This window comes from Prionailurus bengalensis, chromosome B1 (genome assembly GCF_016509475.1).
Source record: "Prionailurus bengalensis isolate Pbe53 chromosome B1, Fcat_Pben_1.1_paternal_pri, whole genome shotgun sequence".
Taxonomy (NCBI): domain Eukaryota; kingdom Metazoa; phylum Chordata; class Mammalia; order Carnivora; family Felidae; genus Prionailurus; species Prionailurus bengalensis.
The window spans coordinates 148,440,912-148,464,593 of NC_057344.1; the positions used below are offsets into that span (position 1 = coordinate 148,440,912).

General features: G+C 37.3%; 1 protein-coding gene across 6 annotated transcripts in view; it reads right to left on the bottom strand.

Annotated features, from left to right (window-relative positions):
• SLC4A4 (solute carrier family 4 member 4) overlaps nt 1–23,682 on the bottom strand; it is a 348,226-nt gene that overhangs the window by 31,034 nt on the left and 293,510 nt on the right. For all 6 annotated transcript variants that reach the window (XM_043572514.1, XM_043572513.1, XM_043572509.1 and 3 more), the window contains 3 exons: nt 21,011–21,202; nt 7,418–7,531; nt 5,396–5,557 (listed from right to left, as the gene is read on the bottom strand). In XM_043572514.1, the coding sequence (XP_043428449.1) occupies nt 5,396–5,557; nt 7,418–7,531; nt 21,011–21,202 (468 nt within the window). The remainder of the gene's footprint in view (nt 1–5,395; nt 5,558–7,417; nt 7,532–21,010; nt 21,203–23,682) is intronic.

The window sequence follows — 23,682 nt, forward strand, 5'->3', positions numbered from 1 at the left end:
GTAAACAAAACAATATCCAGAGTGAAAAGTCTTTCATCCATGATGTCTCTCCACTGGTATCATTAGATTTGTGTCAAAAGACTGGCACTTCCTCCGTAACTACTGTCGTTCAAAGAAGTGATTTCAAATAAGTGACTCCTAAAGTGATGAAAACTTATTTTTTATATACTCAATTCCTGTTTTAAGAGGTAAATGCTAATATGTCTTGATATTCCAATGTTTTCTACAGGGAACATGATAATTTTTTAAATTCTATATTTTATCAGGGGCATCTGGCTGGCTCAGTTGGTGGAACACGCAACTCTTGATCTTAGGGTTGTAAATTTGAGCCCCACGTTGGGTGTGGAGATTACTTAAAAATAAAATATTTAAAAAGTTCTATCCTATTAATCCTAAATTTGCTAAACTTGAAATTCTGAATTTTACTAAAAGGAAAACTTAATGAGCAAAAGTGAATAGGCATTTGCCTCCAAAGACACATAGCAAATCTTGCCAATTATATATCAAAATTAAGAATGTGCTTCCTAACTTTTTTCAGAATAAAATATATTAGTTATCATCCATTTCTAGCCTTTAAAACTAAATCAACACTGAAACTGCTCCAGTAGAAGACATCTAAAAATGCTCACAAAATACAGAAAATATCTTTTAGAAATCATCCTTATCTGCCAGAAAGTAAAAGAAACATTTGCAGACAAAAAAACAATGGCAACAAGAAAGAGTAAATCTACAAGGTTAGTAAACCCTGGAGGCTTGGGCCCACCCTGAGAGACTATGCCAAATCCTGGGGCTTTCAGGCCTGGATTCAGAACGACCATCTGAACTCTGGTCTGGGAGACCAACTCCCAAGATCTTGGGGAAAGTCTACAAATGAAAGACATCCCCTGAAATAAAATTAGGATGCTCTAAATACAGCATACTCAGTTGGTCACCTAGGAAATAAAATATCCTACAGAGAAAGACACTGGGGATATATATGCCTTTCTTGGCCATCCTACTAGATATAAAGCCATAAGAAAAAAAAAAAAGAATCTTGAAAGATATTTATAACTATAAACCTATAATTAGGTTTGAAGCTGGAATTCACATTACCTGTATGGTCTAGAAACTCTTAAGCCAAAAACACAGAGTAAAGTGGTCCTGGCCTTCTATGAATGTCTTGCCACCCTACCCTCAAAAACATACAAAAAGATACAGATATAAAAGGTCAAAACTATACTTAATCAAGCTTCTGAATCCAATGACCAATTATTTTATTCTTTTTTTAAAAAGTTTACTTATTTGGGGGTGGGGGGAGGTGTGCAGAGAGAGAGAGAGAGAGAGAGAGAGAGAGAGAATCCCAAGCAGGCTCCATGCTAGCAGCATGGAGCCTGACATGGGGCTTGATCTCACAAATCATGAGATCATGACCTGAGCCCAAATCAGGAGTTGAACACTTAACCAACTGAGCCACCCAGGTACTCGCCAATGACCAATTTAAAAGAAATACAGAAGGAAAAGCACATACTAAATGACAAAACAGGGAAGTAAGCACCATGATCTAGACTAAGGCAAATTCTGCAGTACAAATGTGGCAGATATTATTTTCTGAAAATGACTGGAAAAATATGCTCCTATCCTGCATATTTTTCTACAATGTAAAATTGTTATTTCTCCAACAAACAATGAAGCCCTTCCTTATCCCATTAAATGGAATAGTTTAATCAATCAACTATAGCAAAATAAAATATAAAGCTATGCCAGTGGTGGGTGTAACCATGAAATGGCCTTGCATCTTCCACTCATAATTCTTGGAAGTCAGCTTCCATGTACCAAGTACATAACAAGATAGCCATGCTGCAAGAAGCCTAACCCACACAGAAAGGCTCTGAAGGATGATATGCCATGTGGAGAAAGAGAAGACAGAGAAACAGACAGACACACCAAGGAACATCAAGGTACTAAGCATGTGAGACATGTGAGTGAGTGAAGAATCCATCCTGGACAATCAACGCAGTCAACCCTTCAGATGTCACTAACTGCAAAGGCAGGAGAGACCTCAAGCAAGGACACAAGACTGGACATGAGTCAATAATTTCTAGAACTGGGTGATAAACCTCTGGAGTTATACCATCTGTCTACTTTTATATATGTTGAAAACTTTCTATAATAAAATATGTTTTATGGGAATAAATAAAAGTAAAGAGTTCCTGGGTTGGTTGGACTCTCCTATACCTCCCAGAAGCAAATAAAATCTTCTCTGGAAGGCTTTGAAGCACTTGCATGGGAAGATTAACTTATAACTGTTTCTTTACCAAAAAAAAAAAAAAAAAAAAGACAATGAGAAGACACACCGGAAGTAAGAGAGGAAAAAAAACAAAGTTCAAAATAAAATCTGAAAAGACAGCAAATGTATAAAATAATAAAAGACTTTATTGAAAAATAATAAAGAAGTTAAGAACCATCAAAGCTGGATAGAAAGATTTGGAAAATAACAGGATAGAACTTCTAAATACAAAAAAAAAACAAAACTATAACTCTTGAAAGGAAAAATTCAGTGGCTGGTTTGCTGACAGAATAGAACAGAAGAAATAATTTAATAAAGAGAAAGAACTGAAGAAATTACCCAAAATATAACACAGAGACAAAAAGATAGGAAATGTAAAATAAAAACAAAAATAAAAAACCCCAAACCAAAAACAGATTAGTAGAAGTAGAGCACAAGATGGAGATGTATGGCAAAATTCTACTTGGAATTCCAAAAGGATGTATTAGAGATTGAAAGAGTCAGACTTACAGAATTCTACAAGTGATAAAAGACAGGAAGATTCAATAATCTAATAGTTAATAAAAGACTGGAAACCCAATTTTCCAATACACAATAAAAAGAGATCTATGCTGACACAAGTTATAGTGAAACTCCAGAATAAAGACAAAAGAGAAGATGATAAAAGCATCCAAAAGACAAGAATGATTACTTACCAAGCAATGAAAAGTGTATTGACAGTTCACTTTTATGAAAGTCAGAAATGGAAAATAGCTTCTACATGCTGGAAGAAAGAGCTTTTAACCTACAGTATATATCCAGAGAAACCATCTTATGAGAATGGAAGTGAGACAAACACATTTTCAGATGAACATAAATGAGGGTTTACCACACAAAGATCACCCCAGAAAAAATTTCAATAGTCTAGTAAATAAGTACTGTTTAGAGGAAATAATTCAGTCTAAAGAAAACTCTTCCAAAATGGAAGATCTGAAATGCAAAAAAAAAAAAAAAAGAAAAAAAAAAAAGCAAAGAAAAGAGTAAATTTGCATGTAATTCTAAAAATACTGACCATGTCTAATTAGATTTTAAAATCCAGATAGCAATCAAATCTAGGTAATAAGAACATAGGACTCAGGAAGGAAGATCAACATTAAAGCATTCTTTAGCCATTAGCAGTTTTCACCAGAAGGATAAACACACTGAATACCTTCAGAACTTAAATATGCATATTAAAATATACAACATAATCACTATAAGAAAAGATAAAGTGTATAACTTTCAAACTAACACAAAACAAATTAGAATGAAGACAATAAAAAAATAAAACTGTATCAACCTAAAAGAGGGCAAGAAAGGAGAATAAAAAAGAAAGAACAGTGAGGCAAATAGAGTGTTAGGAAGTAGAAAGCAAAAATAATGTGGTAAAAATGAATCCAAATCTATTAGTCATCACTATCTATTTAAATGGATTCAATATTTTAGTTAAGAGAAAAGACTGTAAAAATGGATCCTATGTGTTATTTACAAAGAGACACAAGGTGTATTGTAAATAAAAGACTGGAAAAATACATATCAGGGAAGTGAAAATTAAGTTACCAAACCTTTATTAGTACAAAATAAAATAAGCTTTAAGGCCAAAAGCATTGTTAGAAACAAAGAGAGGCACATAAAAAGTTCAATTCCCTGAAAAGATAAAATAGATACAAATGTGGATGTACTTAACAACATGGCTTCAAAACAAATAAAGCAAATATTAACAGAAAACAATATGTACAAAAACTCCAATGTAATAAACTGCTTCTTTGAAAAAGGCTAATAAAATTAATAAACCTCAGGCTAAATCATCAAGGAAAATAAAAAGCACAAATCAGGGGTGCCTGTGTGGCTCAGTCAGTTAAGTGTCCAACTTTGGCTCAGGTCATGATCTCACGGTTCGTGGGTTCGAGCCAGATTGGGCTCTGTGCTGACAGCTCAGAGCCTGGAGCCTGCTGCGGATTCTGTGTCTCCCTCTCTCTCTGCCCCTTCCCAGCTCATACTGTCTCTTTCTCTTTAAAAATAAATAAATGTCAAAAATAAATAAATAGATAGATAGATAGATAGTTTTAAAAAGCACAAATCAATGACATTAGGAATTTAAAGGGAAAAGTAACATTCAGATTAGAAAAAAAAGATAATACTATAAACATATCAACAAATTTGAAAATATTGGGGAAATGGAACAAAATATAGAAAAATATAAGTTACCAAATAGAAAAATAGAAATTATGAATATTTTGCAACCATTAGAAGATTTTGATCATCAGTTTTATAAGTTCCACATAGAAACTACTCAGCCCATATAGTTTTACAAGCATGTTTGATTATTCAAAAAAAAGATCATTGGCATATTACACACAATAAAGAGAGTATTATATTCTATTTCAGAGAATGGAATGGAAATGGAATAGGAGGAGAAACACTCCCCAGCTCTTCTATAAGGATAACATATTCCTGATACCAAAATCAGACAGGGACACTATGAGAAAGAAAACTTGCAGGCCAATTTTACTCTTAAACAGAAGCAAAAATCCAAAATATAGACATATATATTATACTATAATATATAATATATGTTATAGTATAATATATATTATACATTATACTATATATTATGTTTATATCATTATAATTTATATATAAATATGAAAACTATGTATTAAAAAACCCTACCAGGTTGCAAGGTTGGTAAAATGACAGAAAATCTATTACTGTCACTCACCAAGTCGACAGATCAAAAACAAACAAACATGTTTTTATCTCAATAGCTTCAAAAAGAGTATTTGTCACTGTCTTCATTAAGGACAGTTACCACATTAAAATCAGATGAAGGATGACAGTGGCTGAATGGTAAACAGCTTATCCTGCCCTCTTCGGTGGTGAAGGAAATATGATTTCAAACAACTTTTTCAGATTGAAATGAGATCTATCCTAAAGTATTCTATTGAGGAGATGTGTCAACACAAAGTGGTCTGTGACTCTGCCAAGTCAGAAAGAATATTAGCTGTAATATAACTCTCAATAAAACTGTCTTGGTTTTGAATAAATTAGTATTTCCTAGTACTATAAAGAAAGTGGAAGGCAATGATAACCATTACTACAAACATTTACCTTGAGTTTATGCTCTTTCCTGTTCACAATCACAGCTGTGATTTGCTGGTCCATGAAAATCAGAATGGTGACCAACAAAGCAGGGATCGCAGCTGCAAGGTACACCCACCAGGGGTTTCCTCCAAATGGTGGGACAAACCAACCTCGGTTTGGACTTGTTGGCTTGAAGAAGAAGGAGAACATTTTCAAAACGATATTAATACATACTGTTTGGTGAAAAATCAATGGGAGAGATACACTTTGATTTCTGGAGAGCCAACATTTCAAAATCAGAAACCGTTTTACTGATAGGTTCAACAAAGATTAGTCACCAATAATTTCCTAAAGGTGATTATTTTTAAGGCAGTTTTTTAAATGAAGGAGACTAAGACTATAGGTTGAAGGAAAACAAGTACATGCCATTTTGTGTATTTAGGATGATCTAAGGTAAGGACTCAAGATGGAAGAATGTGACTTAAGTTTAAAGAGCAGCCATTAAAAAAACCCAAATGTAATAGTCAGTAAAGACAGACAAGAAATTTGAATGAATTTTGTTCATGAATTTTAGCAATTATACCCAAGTTATTTCTACTACTGACAAATTGTAATAGTTTCACATCATATTATATAGAAAAGGTACAAATATTTTTTTTTTATTTTATAATAGAACTTGTTTAATACTCTGGTCTTTCTTATACATATGAACAGTGACCCAGAATAACTGGTTAAATCCTCAGAAATGTTACCAAAAATGAAAAAGATGATCATTTTTCCACTTCTCCTGGAATATTTTTCTATCCTCTTCCTAACATTAAATAATGCAAATAAATTAAAACAGAATCCTATAAATTCTTTTCTCTATGTTTACTATCAAGAAAGTCTCACTTCTCTGAAGATATTTGTCTTCCGTCTCCCTTTGCTCATAACTACATCACTGAATCCATCCACATTTTATTCCTTTACCAAGTTGTGAGCTTGGAAGGAGGGAACAACTTTCTCTTGTTCATCAGTACATTTCATATCCCCTGGAAAGGGCCTGACTCAAAGCAAACATTCAATAAATACTGACTTAAATGAACTAATCACTGAATGATTGAAAACTTATGTTTGCAAATGAATATGAGATGGCACAGATAATGCAACAAACATTCTGTTTGCTGTACCATATGGTCTCAGGGATGGAGAGAGAGGCTAGGAGTGCTCCATAAAACAGGTGAAAGACATAATGAAAAATTAGATAGGGATATATAAGAATGACTGAAATGTAAATTTTACCCATTAGGCCTGCACATACCAACAGATTTACAAAGTGAATAATTCTTATATCTTCTTTGTAATAATTAAAAAAATTTTTTTTAATATTTTGTTATTTTGGGGACAGGGAGAGACAGAGTGTGAGCAGGGGAGGGGCAGAGAGAGAGGGAGACACAGAATCTGAAGCAGGCTCCAGGCTGTCGGCACAGAGCCTGACACAGGGCTCGAACTCACAAACCGTGAGATCATGACCTGAGCCGAAGTCGGTTGCTCAACCGACTGAGCCACCCAGCCACCCCCTCTTTGTAATAATTAAAATGTACATTATATATAGACGTATGTATATATGGCAGGTAGTTTTGTAGCAGGAAAAGAGTAATAACATAATCTTAGGCATTTTCCTTACTCTTTCTGAGCTCCGATATCAACTTCATAAAATCAGGATGATGATAGTTGCATTACATCTTAGAATTATTATATGGACCAAGAAGGGGATTAGTTGCATGAAAATACTTCAGCTCATTTTAAATACTCTAAAAATATAAAGCAGAGTGTATTTTTCAATAAAACTCAATGTAATGTGAACCTTGCATTTAATCGTAATCAGGCAGTCAACTTTAGTGAAGGAATAGACAAAGAATATGTATGCATCTAGCAAAAGACCATTTCTGAAATAAGGAAATGGATAATCCTACAAAACCAACTCAAAAATATATGACGAACTAGAATAGGGGAGAGGAAAGAAATCCATAGCGTTCTACGAATGACCAAAAGCAGAAGTTCACCTACCTTGAACTCACTTGGCACAATTAGTTTTGGAGTATCCACACCCACCAGGGCATCTATTACACAAAAGATCAGAATGGACAAGATAATGGCGAAGTCACTGATCAGTTTTCTTGCCTGAAAAAAATTAAAAAGAAACCAAGGAATGTTTAGTGCTGGATTAATATATTTGCTTGTGTTGGAAATGAACAAAGAATTCTGTCTTTATAGTAACAGCTTCACCAGCAAATTAAAGGAGGTGTCACACTGTAGAGAGATTATTTCTCAAATTGTTTTTGCATTGCTTTCTCATCTAGCCAGAAATAATCGAATCTCACAGAAGAAATCAGTGTGTGTGTGTGTGTGTGTGTGTGTGTGTGTGTGTGTGTATTGGGGGGGTTGGTGTTTGTGAGCTTATGCATGCATGCGCAGGCTGGGGAGAGAAGTCACAAATAATATATTCCTGAAATACTGTGCAAACATTCTTGCTGTATGCAGCATAAAGGATACCTAGATAAGGTTGAAATCTCAAGGCATATTGTAAAAACCTACACAAAAATACAGAATTCTATTTATAATTTGGGAATAGCATTGTGTGCATACAGCAACATAATTCCGTAAATTAACCTGAAAACACTGATAATCCAGCAGGAAAGGGGTTACAAGTTCTAGGTGACTCAAGTGTACTCAAGACCTCAGGGAAACATGATGTGATGGAAATGAAGATTTGAGGACATCCCCAACTTTGTCAAAGAAAATGTTTTTCACTATAAGTTAGTGCTTAAAATGTCTGTATGTGGGGCATCTCTTCTCTACCACTTTTTAAATGTGGTTGCCATTAGCTGACAAACTTGGAGCTTCCTAAATATCTGCCTCTGGTCAGGACAAGGGCTGAGGTTTATGGGATGTAGAAAACCTTCCCCTTGTATGGCTGCAGAATGGTCATTTCTGAGTCAGTAGGGAAGCATGGGGTGTCTGGTGGCACTGACAATGGCCAGGGAGCATTACTAAGAACACAGGCACCTGAGTTTCCCCTAAGGTTTATACGCATGGTGGCATGTAATCTGATCATTCGACAAGAATTTACTCACTAGCTTACACTTTAATCGGGTGTTAAGGATACCACAGTGAGCAAAATAGACGCAATCCATGTCTTCACAAAGGGAACATACCCAAGGAAGCCTGCTCCAAAACAAATCAGGGTTGATTCAGTGGTTGTCAAGTTACCTCAGGATGAGCAGTCAATGCTCTGGTATTGTCAGATGAAGAGAGATCAGGGAAGGACCGAGTGGCTGCACAGTTCTCAGGACAGGGAATCTTTTGAAAGAGTAGTGGGACTCCTGCAGTCAGATATTCAGTAGGAATGGAACTGAGAAATGGAAGTACTTGGCAAGGTGGGTATGCCAAAGGCCACAGTAGTGCTCTCTTCTTGACCACTGCCCGGTGCCAGGAGCCTTGGGTCCTAACTAGCAGCAGGACCAAAGATGGCCTATTTGCTTTGAATTCATTTCCTTTTGAAGGGCTGGATTTTGCTAGGTTTAGCTCGCTTAAGAACTACACACACAAAAAAGGCAGAAAGTCAGCTATGGGATGTGTTAACTTGCCAGTTAACACCAATCATACAGTAATGTCAAGCACAAATAAATGGCAGGGGTCAATCTGAGGAGGAAAATATAGGGCAGCAGTTAGGAGCACAGTTTCTAAAGTCAGATGACCTGGGCTGGAATGCTAGCACCATTATTTCCTCTCTGTAAATATATATCCTTTCTTAGCTTCAATGACTCCATCTGCAAAATGTAGCCAAAATAATCCCTACAAACTTCATCAGTTTGTTATACGAATTAAATAAGACAAGCCATGAAAGTTTTTATCATAACATCTGGAACATAATAGATTCGCCTAATACATGTTAACTATTGTTATTTCAAGTTCCATGAGGTCTCCTTGGCTGCAGAAACCACTGGAATAACTAAATAATCTACCATCAGGAGGTCTTAAGAAGGAATTATCAATTCCAAGAAACAAGACATGATATGGAAGCCCAGTAATAATATGGAACTGCCACTCAACAAATTTTGGTTGGAAGTATTTGGAATCCCTGCAGAAAAAGGATGTTTCCCAGGGCTCAGTACTGGAGGAAACTCCCATTTCTTAAGCTTTGTACAAGTAAGTGTTGGCAAAGGCAATTCAAGATGGTCTGGCAAAGATGGTCATGTGAAGCATGCTTAGGAACTATTAAGATGTTATAATATCTCTCTGGTCCAGTAGGTCATAAATCACTGGAAGACCAGAGGTCTTTTTGCAAGGGCAAAAAGAAGTTCTCTTTTTTTTACCACCCTCCCAGTCCTTACCCAAAAAATCTAATTTGTTGACAATTTAGATATGCTAGATGTTGTTCAAAAGGGGGGGGGGGATGGTTATTAAAAAGACAGTGCTCCTCCTTTTTCTCATAAACAGAAGAAGAGAAGTAGAGGGTGGCAAATGAATTAAATCTTCAATTCCTTGGTAGAAAGTCCCAAGGAACTGTACCTCTGGCCCTCTAGGAGACAGATCTGCATGACTGGAATCACTACCAAACACCTGGGACATGTTTCTTCCTTAGTTAGAAGAGGTATTCTTAGCCTTCCATAAACTAAACACTGAAGCCCTAAATCTGCTCTTTCAGTTCTCTTCATCTTTATTAATGGCAGCTTATTTTTTCCTATTGCTTAGGCCAAAAACCATCCACATATTTCTTCTCTTTCTCTCATATCCTATATCTAATGGATCAGCAAATGACCTTCAAAACATATTCAGGATGCTGCCACTTCTCACCACCTCCACTGCTCCTTTGTCTAAGGCACCACTTTATCTCCTGTGGTTTCCTGCTTCCTATCTCATCTTCCTGATTCTATACTTGCCCCCCTTCAGTACACTGTCAAGGTATCCCAGAATAATGATGTTAAAACTTTGGTCAGATAATGTGGTAGGCAAAACAATGCCCCCTAAGGAAGCATACATCCTACTTCTTGGAAACTGAATACGTAATGTTGCATGGCTACAGAGAATTAGGTTGCACATAGAATTAAGGTTGCTAATCAGATAACCTTGAGTTTGAAGAAATGATTTGGGATTATTCTGGTGGGTCCAATGTAATCACCAGGGTTCTCATAGATGAAAGGGGGAGGCAGGAGAGCCAGTGTCAGAGTGATGTGCTATGAAAAAGACTCAACTGGCCATTGTGGGCTTTGAAGATGGAGGAAAGGGCCATGAGTCAAGGAATGTGGGTGGCCTCTAAAAACTGCTAACGGCAAGGGAATTCTTTCAAGGGAGCCTCCAGAAAGAACACAGCCTTGTCAATTCCTTGACATTAACCAATGGGACCCATTTCAGTCTTCTGACCACCAGATCTCAAGACAATAAATCTGTAATGTTTTAAGCCATCATATTTGTAAAAATTTGAAATAGCAGCCATGGGAAACTAATATAAATAAATAGATTACCTATTTTAGTTATTAGTTTCCCAAATTTATATATATGTGGAAGAAATATATATGTGCAAGAAATGTACATAGTTCATATACAATATACATAACATAAATATATCTTGGAAGAACTTCAGCAATGATATTCTTGTCAACTGTGGCACTATTGTAAGTTTAAAAGTAGCTAAAAAGACAAATGTTAATAAGATTTGAAATTACATTTCTTAAAATTTATGGGGTAAAAGGGCTACTTTATTAACAATATTGCTTAACCTCATTAAAAATCACAGCCAGGGTGATATGTTCTGTATAAAATACTCACTTCTATTTCCCCTTCCTTCCCCTTAAATTGTACAATACAGCTCAGTTACAGCAGAAACCACTCCTGGAGAGTGTTTATTGTCAGACATTCATTTCTAAGACACTAGATCCAGTTTAAACTTCATAGTAAGGAAATTGATTTTTCCCAGGTCACCTTTGTATTCGACTCCAAATCCTCTAATTGGAGAAGGCAGGTAGGGGTGCTATTTTAGTAGGCTGTTCAGGTCTTGCCGTATACTAAAATTAAACTTTAATTCGAACAAGGTAAAACTGACAGTAGAACTAGAAAGTGCCCTAAAAATGTCAAGTACTGAGTAAATACAGCTTTTACTAGATACACTCTAGGACCTGTGAACGAGAGCTTTCTCTGAGTCTGACTTTAAGGAGATAAGAATCACTCTCTTGAGGTTCTTCTCACATTTCCAAACACACTTAGAAAAAAAAAAATACATGAAGTTCCTTTCATTTTGTTTATTTTAACTTCCATTTTCATCAAACTTGAGCAGTTTCAAAAACTCTAAAACATCACCCTTTTATGTGCCAATATATAAATAAAGAAATCAAATAAGAAACCCATAGTTCTTGGGGGCACCTGGGTAGCTCAGTCGGTTAAGTGTCTGACTTTGGTTCGGGTCATGATCTCACATTTTGTGAGTTCGAGCCCCACATCAGGCTCTGTGCTGATGGCTCAGAGCCTGGAGTCCACTTCAGATTCTGTTTCTCCCTGTATTTCTGCTCCTCCCCTGCTTGCACTCTGTCTCCCTCTCTCAAAAATAAACAAAAGAGGGGCGCCTGGGTGGCGCAGTCGGTTAGGCGTCCGACTTCAGCCAGGTCACGATCTCGCGGTCCGTGAGTTCGAGCCCCGCGTCGGGCTCTGGGTTGATGGCTCAGAGCCTGGAACCTGTTTCCGATTCTGTGTCTCCCTCTCTCTCTGCCCCTCCCCCGTTCATGCTCTGTCTCTCTCTGTCCCAAAAATAAATAAACGTTGAAAAAAAAAATTTTAAAAAAAAAATAAAATAAAATAAACAAAAGAAAGAAAGAAAGAAAGAAAGAAAGAAAGAAAGAAAGAAACCCATAGTTGTTGTTTTTTCAATATATGAAATTTATTGTCAAATTGGTTTCCATACAACACCCAGTGCTCATCCCAAAAGGTGCCCTCCTCAATACCCATCACCCACCCTCCCCTTTCTCCCACCCCCCATCAACCCTCAGTTTGTTCTCAGTTTTTAAAAGTCTCTTATGCTTTGGCTCTCTCCCACTCTAACCTCTTTTTTTTTTTCCTTCCCCTCCCCCATGGGAGAAACCCATAGTTCTTAATTCCCTTCTAGATCTCACTGGTCATGATTAGAGGTACCAAAGTTTTCATGAGAAACAAGTTTCCACAAGATTTCACATCCAATCTTATAGATTTGGAGGCCTCAAACCTAGCTTGGACAGACATAACCCATGGATGTCCCTGTAGCCAAACACTAAGTCTCTCCAGGTTCAAACTTCAATATCCTAGGAATATAAACTATGGCAATCTAAGTGAAATACAAACTAAGATAAATTATATATAGCAAGGGCTTGCTATAAACAAAAATAGTTGTGTTTTTTTTTAATGGTACAGTGATGTGCTACAATGTATAAGATAATTCCTACCTCCATTCATGAATACGGCAAAGAAAAATGTGTTTGAATTAAGATTATTTTATATAAGACTGGTTTTGAGCTATTTGTTTGTTTGCCACTTTTTAATTATAAAAATGAAGAGAAAAATATTTCTGTCCTCTTCAGAATTAATTATAAAATATCTTGATTAATCTAATAAGAAACAATCAGCTTAGCTATTTAAACTACCAGAGCAAAGAAGAAATGACACGGATGGGAAGGGAAATTCAAGCAACCATACACTGTTCTCCATTCTTGGGCAAAAACAACCTAATAAATCTATTATAAACATACTCTTCATGAAGGATGGTACTTACTAATTATTAAGAGAGTCATAATCATGGAGACACCAATGGGGAGAAGCTAGTTAATTTACAGCGGGGAGAAATGAGTCTGGTTTCCCTGAAGCCCCAGAAGACATTTGGTTTTCACTTTGCGAAGGCTACAGCTGCTCCTGAGTTAACGGGGGAAAGGCTGTGGGCCTGCAGAGCAGCTCTCGATGGATGGAGCTGTTACAGAGACAAGTACGGCAGCAGGCACCCTGTGGGTTCTCGATAAATATTAATCAATGATGTCAGTTCTTCTCACAATGGTGAGACTGCTAAACAACAGTGTAAAAGAGCGTTTATTCCAGATGGAAAACAGTATACCAGATAAATGCGGTGCCTTCTGGCAATCGTGAAAAGGCACAAAATACCATGAGAATTTTGAAATTGGATTCCCTCCCTAGTAGCCAAAGCATAGCACTATAAAATAAATAAGCACTAATATCAGTATAGCAATCATAATACACTGTACTTTGAATCAATAATACCCACAGTAATTAGAATTCAATAAAAGTAAAGTGTGATTTAGACTCCAGGATTTTCACCCTGTAACATCCAGAGTCAGAGAGCTGGGGAACAAAGAAGGGAAATGGATTGGGCACTTTATCTGAGTGGGGCTTAGAGCTTCCCAATGAAAGTCTACCTGAAAGAGAAAATAGTATTTCCAATCACGGAACAGAGGTGGAGTGGCCCTACGAAGCAGTTCAGAAGGAAAGTTGGTGATATTTCACGCTTGGGACTCTTCCTGCCTCCTGCTGTAAACCTGAGCAGAGCACGAAACCTATTAAGTGTATGCCAGAAGCAAATAATCAGATTGCATGAGAGATGCTGTACCTCAACCTGGTCACTATATTCTAAGTAGAGAGTACAAATCTGGAGCTGATCCAGAGATGGGTAACCAGAGGAATAGGGTTCCAGAAAACCCACTGCATAAAAAATGATGGTCGGCCTCGAGAAGTTGCAGAGAGAAAGTGTCTTCAAATATGTGACATCTGTCACAGGGAAGAAGGACGAACTTGTCCTGTGTAGCTTCAGAGGGCAAGGGCAGATCCTGGGGACAGAGGCTGGGGCAGGCAAGATTTGTGTTTCTATCAGGAATTCCCTCAGAGATAGGAGCTCCTGTTCTAGGAAGCATTCCGCAGACGAACACTTGTCAGAAATTAAGAGGTGGTATTGGACTAGATGGCATTCAAAGTCCTAACGCTAAAATTCAATCATTAAGACCCAATTAACAAAATTTCTTGGCCCTCTAATAGTGTTGTCTTGATATGGCCCCCAACAGCATATAAGAAAGAGTTCCAGGACTTAAAAGAAAGGTGGTTTTATAATTATATTAAGGTACAAAAATCAACATTTTAAAAAGAATAATTATTAAGTCATGTGTATAAATCAGACAATCTGAAAATGGAGTAGGAGGTCATTTTGTGTTGATGAATGGATTTCAATGCTGGTAACTTTCCTATGATGATCAAGTAAGCTGAAAGAACTCAGGACCAATAAAGAATCATGGTCAAAATTACTGTCCACAGACTGTTTAAGAGCACTCACAGAACACTTGGCCCCTTAGTGCTCCTAATCTTATTTTTCTTAGGGCTCAATTAGGTTAACTGCATTTTTTGTCATATGTCTATAAGAACTGAAGTATTTGTAATCTTTGTTAAATGTTTAATAGGCTGAGTTGTAGTTATAACCAAATATCCCTTTGTTAGTCTTACAAAAAAAATATGAAAATCAATTTTGGATTAAAAACAAATTTGACTTTGAAAATTACTTTTCTTGGTATACAACAACACAAGAATTTGAAAATCTGATTCCCCTTCACTGACAGCAAAGACATTTTCTGTATAAGTTTCAATGGCATAATGTGGTCTGATGTTTTTGCAAGAAACACCCAAACATCACCCAACATTACCAACACTAGAACGTGGGATGGAGAATACATGCCCATTAGTTCTTACTAGTTTTTGGATACATTATTGGTTTTAGTTTGACAGTTATCATTTACCAAGAGAGTTTCTGGGGAAAAAAAAGAAAACAGAAAGGGATGTCACCTAATTCTTGTAAAGAGTTGTTTACCAACTAAACACATCCAACTTTAATAGAACTGTCACAGGCCAAAATGTCAACTAAAAGTCACAGAGCCAGAAATATAGCAAATTGTGGAATTGTAGACTGTGTTTCACATGGATGAAAACTAAATGTGTCACCTAACTGAAATGCTCATTATATTTCCACTGAAATTACAGAAACTCTGTACTTTTTTCTTATACATAAAGCCAGCTCCTCAAACCATCATCAAATTACTTAGGTCACAGGAAAGCACCGAAGTGTGATTCCATAGAAGACAGTAAGCATGAATGGATCAGAAGAATCAAAATGAGTCACACGCATCTGAAAGCCCAAAAATCTAACTTATTCAACAAATATATATTTAGTTCCTACTACGTGCCAGACTCATGAATTACCTATCTTTGTATCCCTACCCCCTCGAATTGTATCAAGCACACATTAGGGACACAATATTTTTTTTCAATATTAAATGATAAATTAATTAATTATAGAGTATAAAATACTGGGTTTTTTTAAAGGATATCAAAGAAAATTCTTCTCAAGTGTCATCTAAATAAAGTGCAAAAAGTGTCATAGCTGTTGACGTTACCTGGAGTTCATTTTATTTACTTAACTGACAATAACAATCAGAAGGCATATTAAAAAGAGAAGCTTACCATTATACCAGTTCATGTGACAGTCAAAACTGTTACTTACACTAAGTGGGGGAAAAAGAGGAAATTAAGTAGCTCCTTAAGAAACACATTTTCATGCCAATGACATACAGCAGTCAGCCATATTACATTTGACTATATCAAAGTATCAACAAATTTTGTCTAATTCAGATTCCATAGATTTATGAGTTCCACGACCACTAATCACAATCCTGCTCTAAATTACTGCTTTCATTTTGCCAGCACACATGCAGCGATGGTATCTTCCTTGCGTGCATATAATCCCTTATCAGTATGGGACTCTGGAAGACCATTTCATGTTAATGTCCTGAGCCATCTGCCACAGAAGATTACAGATTATGCTGTGATGCCCCTACAGGAATCTCTGATGCCAAAAGACTTTGACTAAAGACTTGAGGCTGACATAATAGCCCAGTAACTATATATGGTAACGATCTGAAGCGCTCCTCTAAAAAGAATGGGGGCCACAAAGAAGACAGGCAGTGGTGTACTGGTATTCCATCAATATTCCCCTCGGTATTAGGGCTCTCTGGACAAGCCTGATATACAAATTAAATTCCTGATAGACAGGCTAGCAAAGACAAACTCTTTTACTGTAAGTGCTTGTCTTGATGAATTGCTAATAGCTTCATGAAGGATGGAAAGAGTGGATAACTGACCCTGGTCTAAGCAAAAGTAATGATGGGCTGAACTAGAGGAACAGGAGTGTAAGTATAGGGAGAGAGATTAGAGCAGGATAATCAAGGGGACTGTGACAAGTTTAATTTGATAATCAAAAAGAAAATTTGGAGAGGCAAATAAAATGCTATTATCTTTTGTCACACCAAAGTTTCTACTGCTTTTCAGCATGCTCTCCACCTTGGGAGACTGGCCTGTGGTCTGAAGTAGATTCCCTTTCCTCTCCAGCTGGGTTTAGCCTGCAGCAGCTTGGGCAGGCCATCAGAAGTAAAAGAGAGAGAGATCAAAATACATATTCCCATAGCTGTATTGCTGTGAGACTTCCTCAGGCCGGCTATATCCCTCAGCCTGAGCTCATGTTACCTCCCAGGACAGCTCTCTCGACTCTTTTCCTCTGGGGTCCAGCAACCATTCCCTTTGCACAACCTTCGGGCCAGGGGTAGTAACAACCCATGGTTCCTAGCACTGGACACTACATTCTCCCTCATGGGTTCCCTAAACCTAACTGCACTTTGGAAATGATGCTTTTTAGTAAACCCCTCAAATCATCCCACCTGGGTGTATAATTTGCTTCCTGCTCAGACTGACACACCAAATATGATTCTGGGATTTTGATCTTGGATGGCTGTGAGGGTAGATGATACTATGAGCCGAAATAAGGAATACAGGAAGATGAGTATGTTCAAATGTGGAAAGAAAAACCACATCTTGAAGTTGCTATATAACAACTGTGGATCATCCACAGACAGAGGTTGGCAGCAGCTGTAAAAGCAGACGTGGCATAAAGATGGAGATAAAAATTAATTTTGAGAAATTTGTAAGTACTGATCATTGCCATAAGCTCTAGCTTAAAATAGAGAATTCATTTAATTTAGGAGATGGAGTCAGCAAACTCTCTCTAAAATTACAGAACTGTAGAGCTTAAAAGGATGTTAATTGTCTTCTAGCTGAGCTCTCCTTTTCTGGGTGTTATAACTGAAGTCCACAGTTAGCCATCAAAGGGCTACTGTTAGTTAATGGCGGTGCTGGCAGTGGAGCTTCTGGGTTCTCCCGTCTATGTGTGCTCTTTCCACAAAATGCAGCCTTTCCCTCAATTTTGCTGTTTCCCACTAGTCATCAAGTATGGAGTACTTAGTCTGCACCCAGCCTTGTGCTAATTGATGTGAGGAATAATGCAGAAGTAAAACAGAATTCCAGAGGTTTACAGTCTTAATTGACTAAAATACAAATGTTTAGAAATGAGAGTGCTAGAGAGAAATGTCCTGTCACACTAAAGGAAAAGAGGACATTTTGTAGGACAGGGGCACTGTCATCCAGCATGATCACTTTGAGATTTTAGCAATTTCATGTGCATTGTTGGTGTGAGTGAGGAAGTAGTAACAGTTGGCTCTTGGGGCGCCTGGGTGGCGCAGTCGGTTAAGTGTCTGACTTCAGCCAGGTCATGATCTTGCGGTCTGTGAGTTCGAGCCCCGCGTCAGGCTCTGGGCTGACGGCTCAGAGCCTGGAGCCTGTTTCTGATTCTGTGTCTCCCTCTCTCTCTGCCCCTCCCCCGTTCATGCTCTGTCTCTCTCTGTCCCAAAAATAAATAAACGTTGAAAAAAAAATTTAAAAAAAAAAAAAAAACAGTTGGCTCAATTATTGCCCCAGCATTCAAGGATTGTCTAATTTATTCTATTTAAGCATACAAATTTTTATTGTAGAATAACATGAAGCATAAAGATCTATAAATCTATTGGTTCCTATCTTTAGAGACCCTCCTTCTAAGTGTCAGCTTAAATCCAAACACATTTTGGCAAATGAGAGAGCAGAAAATATATTCTTATTATTCACGCAAGTGTGAATTTATCGATGTATTGTTATTATTTAGCTGTAAACATAAAGTGAGTAGGAGAGATGATGGTCTGAAAGCCTACACACCTCAACATTGCTCCTTAGAAATCACATATATTTTCTGCCCCCTGTTTATTTTATGATTGCTGTATATAATTCTAAACTATGCTGAGAAACCTTTTAGTAGGAATTGAAACTGGATTGCTATCATTATTCTATTTTCACATGCTCATAACTTTCTCAGCAGCATTTATCAATGCTGAGAAATGACCTGCTTGGGCTCTTATAAAGGGAAAATTCCTTTAAGTCTGAAGAGCTGTTATCAATTTGGGAGTTACTGCTGGAAGAAAAAGGTGATGTCTACATAGGCAGTTGAAATGATCTATATTTATCTTAAGGATGAAACTAGTTTATTTTGTAAATTACAACTAACAATTGCTTCACAAATTTTCTTGTTTTCCACATGCTATGTCTATATAATTTCAGGCTTTGGCAAGTGGAAGAGATAAAAAGGTGATAATTCCTGAAGTGTGAGCTGGGGGTGGGGGGGGGGAGAGAAAGAGGGGTCTAATGGATTAATAATTAAGAAGGAAAAACCTCAACAGAGAAGAAGCAATTGTCCTCAAAGACATTTACCCAAGGCATCTGGTCCACACAAAACTCATACCATTGAAAAGGTGGACTAAGTTAACTGGTGTTACAAGCTCAAATATCTTCAGGGACAGGCAGTTAATCTGAAATTGCAAAGCAGCCAAGTCTTAGAGTTATGAGGACAATAACTACCTGCAAAGTATAGGCTCCACCCAAGGCCTCATGTGTGTGCGTGTTCACAAACTATGGGCTAAACAAAGAATGGCTGTAGGCTGAATTATGCCTGTTTACCACTGTTTTGTGATGCCCATTTTAGACACATTAAATTGAATGCTTCTTTCTATGTTTCACTTTGTGGAGATTTTTCTTTTTTTTTTCTTATAATTTTTTTTTTTTTTTTTTTTTTTTTACATTTTTGAGAGACAGAGTGAGACAGAGAGCGAGCAGAGGTGGGGAAGAGACAGAAGGAGACACAGAATCTGAAGCAGGCTCCAGGCTCTGAGCAAGCGTTCAGCAGAGAGCCCGATGCAGGGCTCGAACCCAGGAACCATGAGATCATGACCTGAGCTGAAGTCGGACACTTAACCGACTGAGCCACCCAGGCACCTTGACTTTGTGGAGATTTTTCATTCCTTAGGCCAGCTAGTTTGGGACATTTCATTATTGCTATGGTGTCAGTGTTGTGTCGCCTCAAATTTGTATGTTGAGATCCTAACCCCCCCCCCCCAAAAAGATGGTATTAGGAGGTGGCGCCTTTAGGGAGGTACTTAGGTCATAAGGGTGGAACCCTCATGAGTAAGATTAATGTTTTTATAAAAGAGGCCCCGAAGAGAGCCCTAGCCCTTCCTCCATGTTTGAACATAGTGAAAAGGTGCTGGCTATGAGCCAGGAGGAAGGCCTTTACCCAACCATGCTGGTACATAACCGTGGGCTTTCCAGCCTCCAAAAACGTGAGAAATAAATTGTTCTGGTTTATAAGTCACCCATCTATAGTATTTTGTTATAGCAGCCCAAACAGACGAAAACAGTTATCAATCTTTCCCTTTATTTTCAACTTTATAAGAAAAATAAGTTTTTATAAGAAAAAGTCAGAAAGTTTCCTGGGTGAAAGTGAATATATGATGATTCATTTCCTAGGAATTGAAAGAAAGGAATTTCAGCAACTGCATCTCTTGTCTTCTAAAGTCTTTCCACTTCTTCTACACAAAACACAAGGGGAGAGATTTCATGAGATTCTAGCTGCTTAGAGCAGCTCATTGATAAAAATCAGGTATAATCAAGATTACCTAAGAAAAACTGACACCTTAAACACTGAGAACTGAACTGCAAAGCAAAGGATTATCTTAGTTTCACTCTGCAGGTAAAAAAACAAAACGCCAGTAACTAAATGTTGGTCTTATCTTGCAGTCCCTCCATGAACCACAGTTTTGATTTTATGTTCACCCAAGCATATTAAGGGGAGACAGGATGTCTGCACAACCCAGCTCAATTATCTGTTTTTCTGTACTACAGCATTCATCATTATGGGAAGGAAAATTTGGCTCAGATGATGCTCGTATCTTATACCAATACTGGTGTAACGACACAGTGTAAGTTTACTCCCACAGCCCATAATTCAACTACTAAATTACTACATGTACAGCTCATGAACAAGAAATTCTACATAAAAACTGTTACTAATATGAAGAGTTTTTGCTTATGTACTTTCAAAGTATGGATTTAACAGGTTTTTTTCTTACTCATGCATTTTTAGATACTAAAGTACATCCCACTTTTCCCCCTCAGTACAATACGAATTATGATAGAATTTATGACAGAATTTATCCATGGAAGGCTTTTCAAAGCCAGACTATAATTAGGTTAAAAATACATAATAGGCACATGGACAAAGACTGGAAATCAATTTTTAAATGCACAAAATTGCAAAAGTTGAATTACAGGTGACTTTTTCATTATTAAACATTGTATTATTGTGTAAATTCAATGGAAGTTATTTAAAGCTCAGGTACTTACCGTGGTTGGAAAATAACGACTCGTTTTGAATTTTTTCAGAGCCATAGAAGAGGTGTAGGTGCCCAAGAAGAGGATGAAAGACATGAGAGTGATGTCAGGAACAAAATCACAGTTGTTCCCCACGAGCTTTCCTCCGTATTTCAAACACTTCTTCGTCGACAAAAATGCCCAGTCAAAGGTAGCATTATGGTACTGAAGAAGAAAAACATGAACATTTTTCTAGATAACACCAATGCATCAAAAGCAGCATTTGATACTTGATGGGCTATGTAGGGATTAGGCTGAAAGTCTCTGTAGAACAGCTGGAGGGTAACCACTGGAGGGTGAAACTTGACGAAGTGTTAATGGAATAACTGGTACTGGGGGGCCAGGAGCATAGCAATTACTGAAAACACAATGAAAATGATGCCGTCTGTTACCTAGTTTGAGCTACAGCCCTACAATCATCCATTTGTTCAACAGAAACAAACCACAAAGTCCTTCTTTCCTGTCAACCTTCCTGAGAGTAAACTGAGACACATTAATATCCTAAGTCTCAAAATGTAAGACTCTCTAAAACACCTTTATCGTTTAAAAAGTACTTACTTTTGCAATACACAGCTTCTTTGGATTCAAGCGGCCCTATGGTTAATGCTCTCTAAAAGTCATATTAGCTTAACTATGCATCTACCCAGCACTTTCCCAAGGAGCTATTTCTTTTCTAAATAACTAGAGACTGGTGATTTAAGGAATTAGACTATAAAAAATACTGATGGTCCCTGCTTTTTCAACTGAATACCTTAATAAAATAGAACTTTTTATCTTGTGGGCTTCAGGTGAACAGCATGCACACCCAGTACTGGAACATACTAGAATGGGCTTTGGAGTCCTGTGTGGCATATCCCTATGGTACATGACCTCAAGCTCATGGGTCAATTTTCACATTTTCTTCTATCTCATGAATTGCTGTCATGTTGTCAGTACTTCTTGAGAACAGCTAACTCCTGTTCCTATTTTCCGTTTCTAATATGCAGGAGAATCCTTTTGCCAGCACACTGGATTAGACCAAGGTACTCACCCCCCCAAGGTACAGTCTTAGCTACTTCTCTAGAGAACTACCTTCAGTCACATTAGAACTACCTCACCTAGGGGCGCCTGGGTGGCGCAGTCGGTTAAGCGTCCGACTTCAGCCAGGTCACGATCTCGCGGTCCGGGAGTTCGAGCCCCGCGTCAGGCTCTGGGCTGATGGCTCAGAGCCTGGAGCCTGTTTCGATTCTGTGTCTCCCTCTCTCTCTGCCCCTCCCCCATTCATGCTCTGTCTCTCTCTGTCCCAAAAATAAATAAACGTTGAAAAAAAAAATTTAAAAAAAAAAAAAGAACTACCTCACCTAAAATGTTATGCCCTCTTGCAGCCAGTTACTGACCAACACTAATGTGGTGCTACAAAATTCCCCTAAATATGTTGAAAATCATACGTGATGCTGTTTGGGAAGTGATTAGGCCATGAGAATGATTAGGCCACGAGAATGATGTCTTCATGAATGAGATTCATGTTTTCATAAAACAGACCCCAGAGAGCTCCCTTGTCTCATCGGCCATATGAAGACACAATGAGAAGAAGGCTGTCTATGAACCAGGAAGTGGGTGGGTCCTCATCAGACACTGAATCTGCCAGCACTGTGATCCTGAACTTTCTCTTAGGTCCAGGGCTAATGAGTATGTCATGTGCTAACAGAAGGTTTATTTGAGAATACCTTGCAAATAAATAGGGAAAGATAAATTTCTCCTGTCCTTTGGAAGCAAGAGTTCTACCTCATACCAAACTCATCATCAACATTCTTTACTAGTCAATGAATTCTCTTGATGTAAGTAATCTAGTCATAAAAGTTCACACGTGCAAAAGAAGAATCTCGGACCAGAAATTGTTCATATTTTTATAGAGCTCAAAAGGTAAAGTGCTTACATAAGTCAATAAAAAAAATAAACTCTAGGTCTTTCCCTGAAATATTTTTTCTATATTAGCTTCAACTTATAAACAGCTGAACCACATAATTATTCTTTTATCAAACGCCAATTTTGAGAGGTGATTTAATCATGTCTCATCTTGTTTTTCAGATTTCTGCATATGGATGTTTTTAGAAGAACACCTTTAAAGTTTAGAGGTCATAATAGGTAACAGATTTCTTTGTTTTAAGATCAGCAAAAATTTACCATTGTAAATTTGCCTATGTAAATTTACCATAATATCATTTCAGCACTTTAATATGAGCAGAAAACCCTTTTTTATAGCCCAAAGAAGTAAGCTGCGTTAAGACAATCAATCCCAACAGACAGTTTTTATTGATTTTCTTACAGAGATTCAGGTTGAGGTGAAAAAATATACAGATATACATAAAATGATAGATATGTTTTCTCATGTACATCAACTCAAAATGCCAATATCACTATTTTTTTTGGCCTCAAATGATTCCCTACATCATCATACAGAAAGTTTAGCCTCCCAACCATCTAAGGACTTTAGTATAAAGTTTAGGCAGCACGTCCAGATCTCTCAGTATATATATACACTTTTCCCACTTCCATAAAACTTTAAATCTAGCTAATAAATAATTCTTTTTAAACATCACTGGAGAGGAACCTATATTATCTGTGTTACTTCAGTGTTATTACTCTACATAAACTCATATCATTGA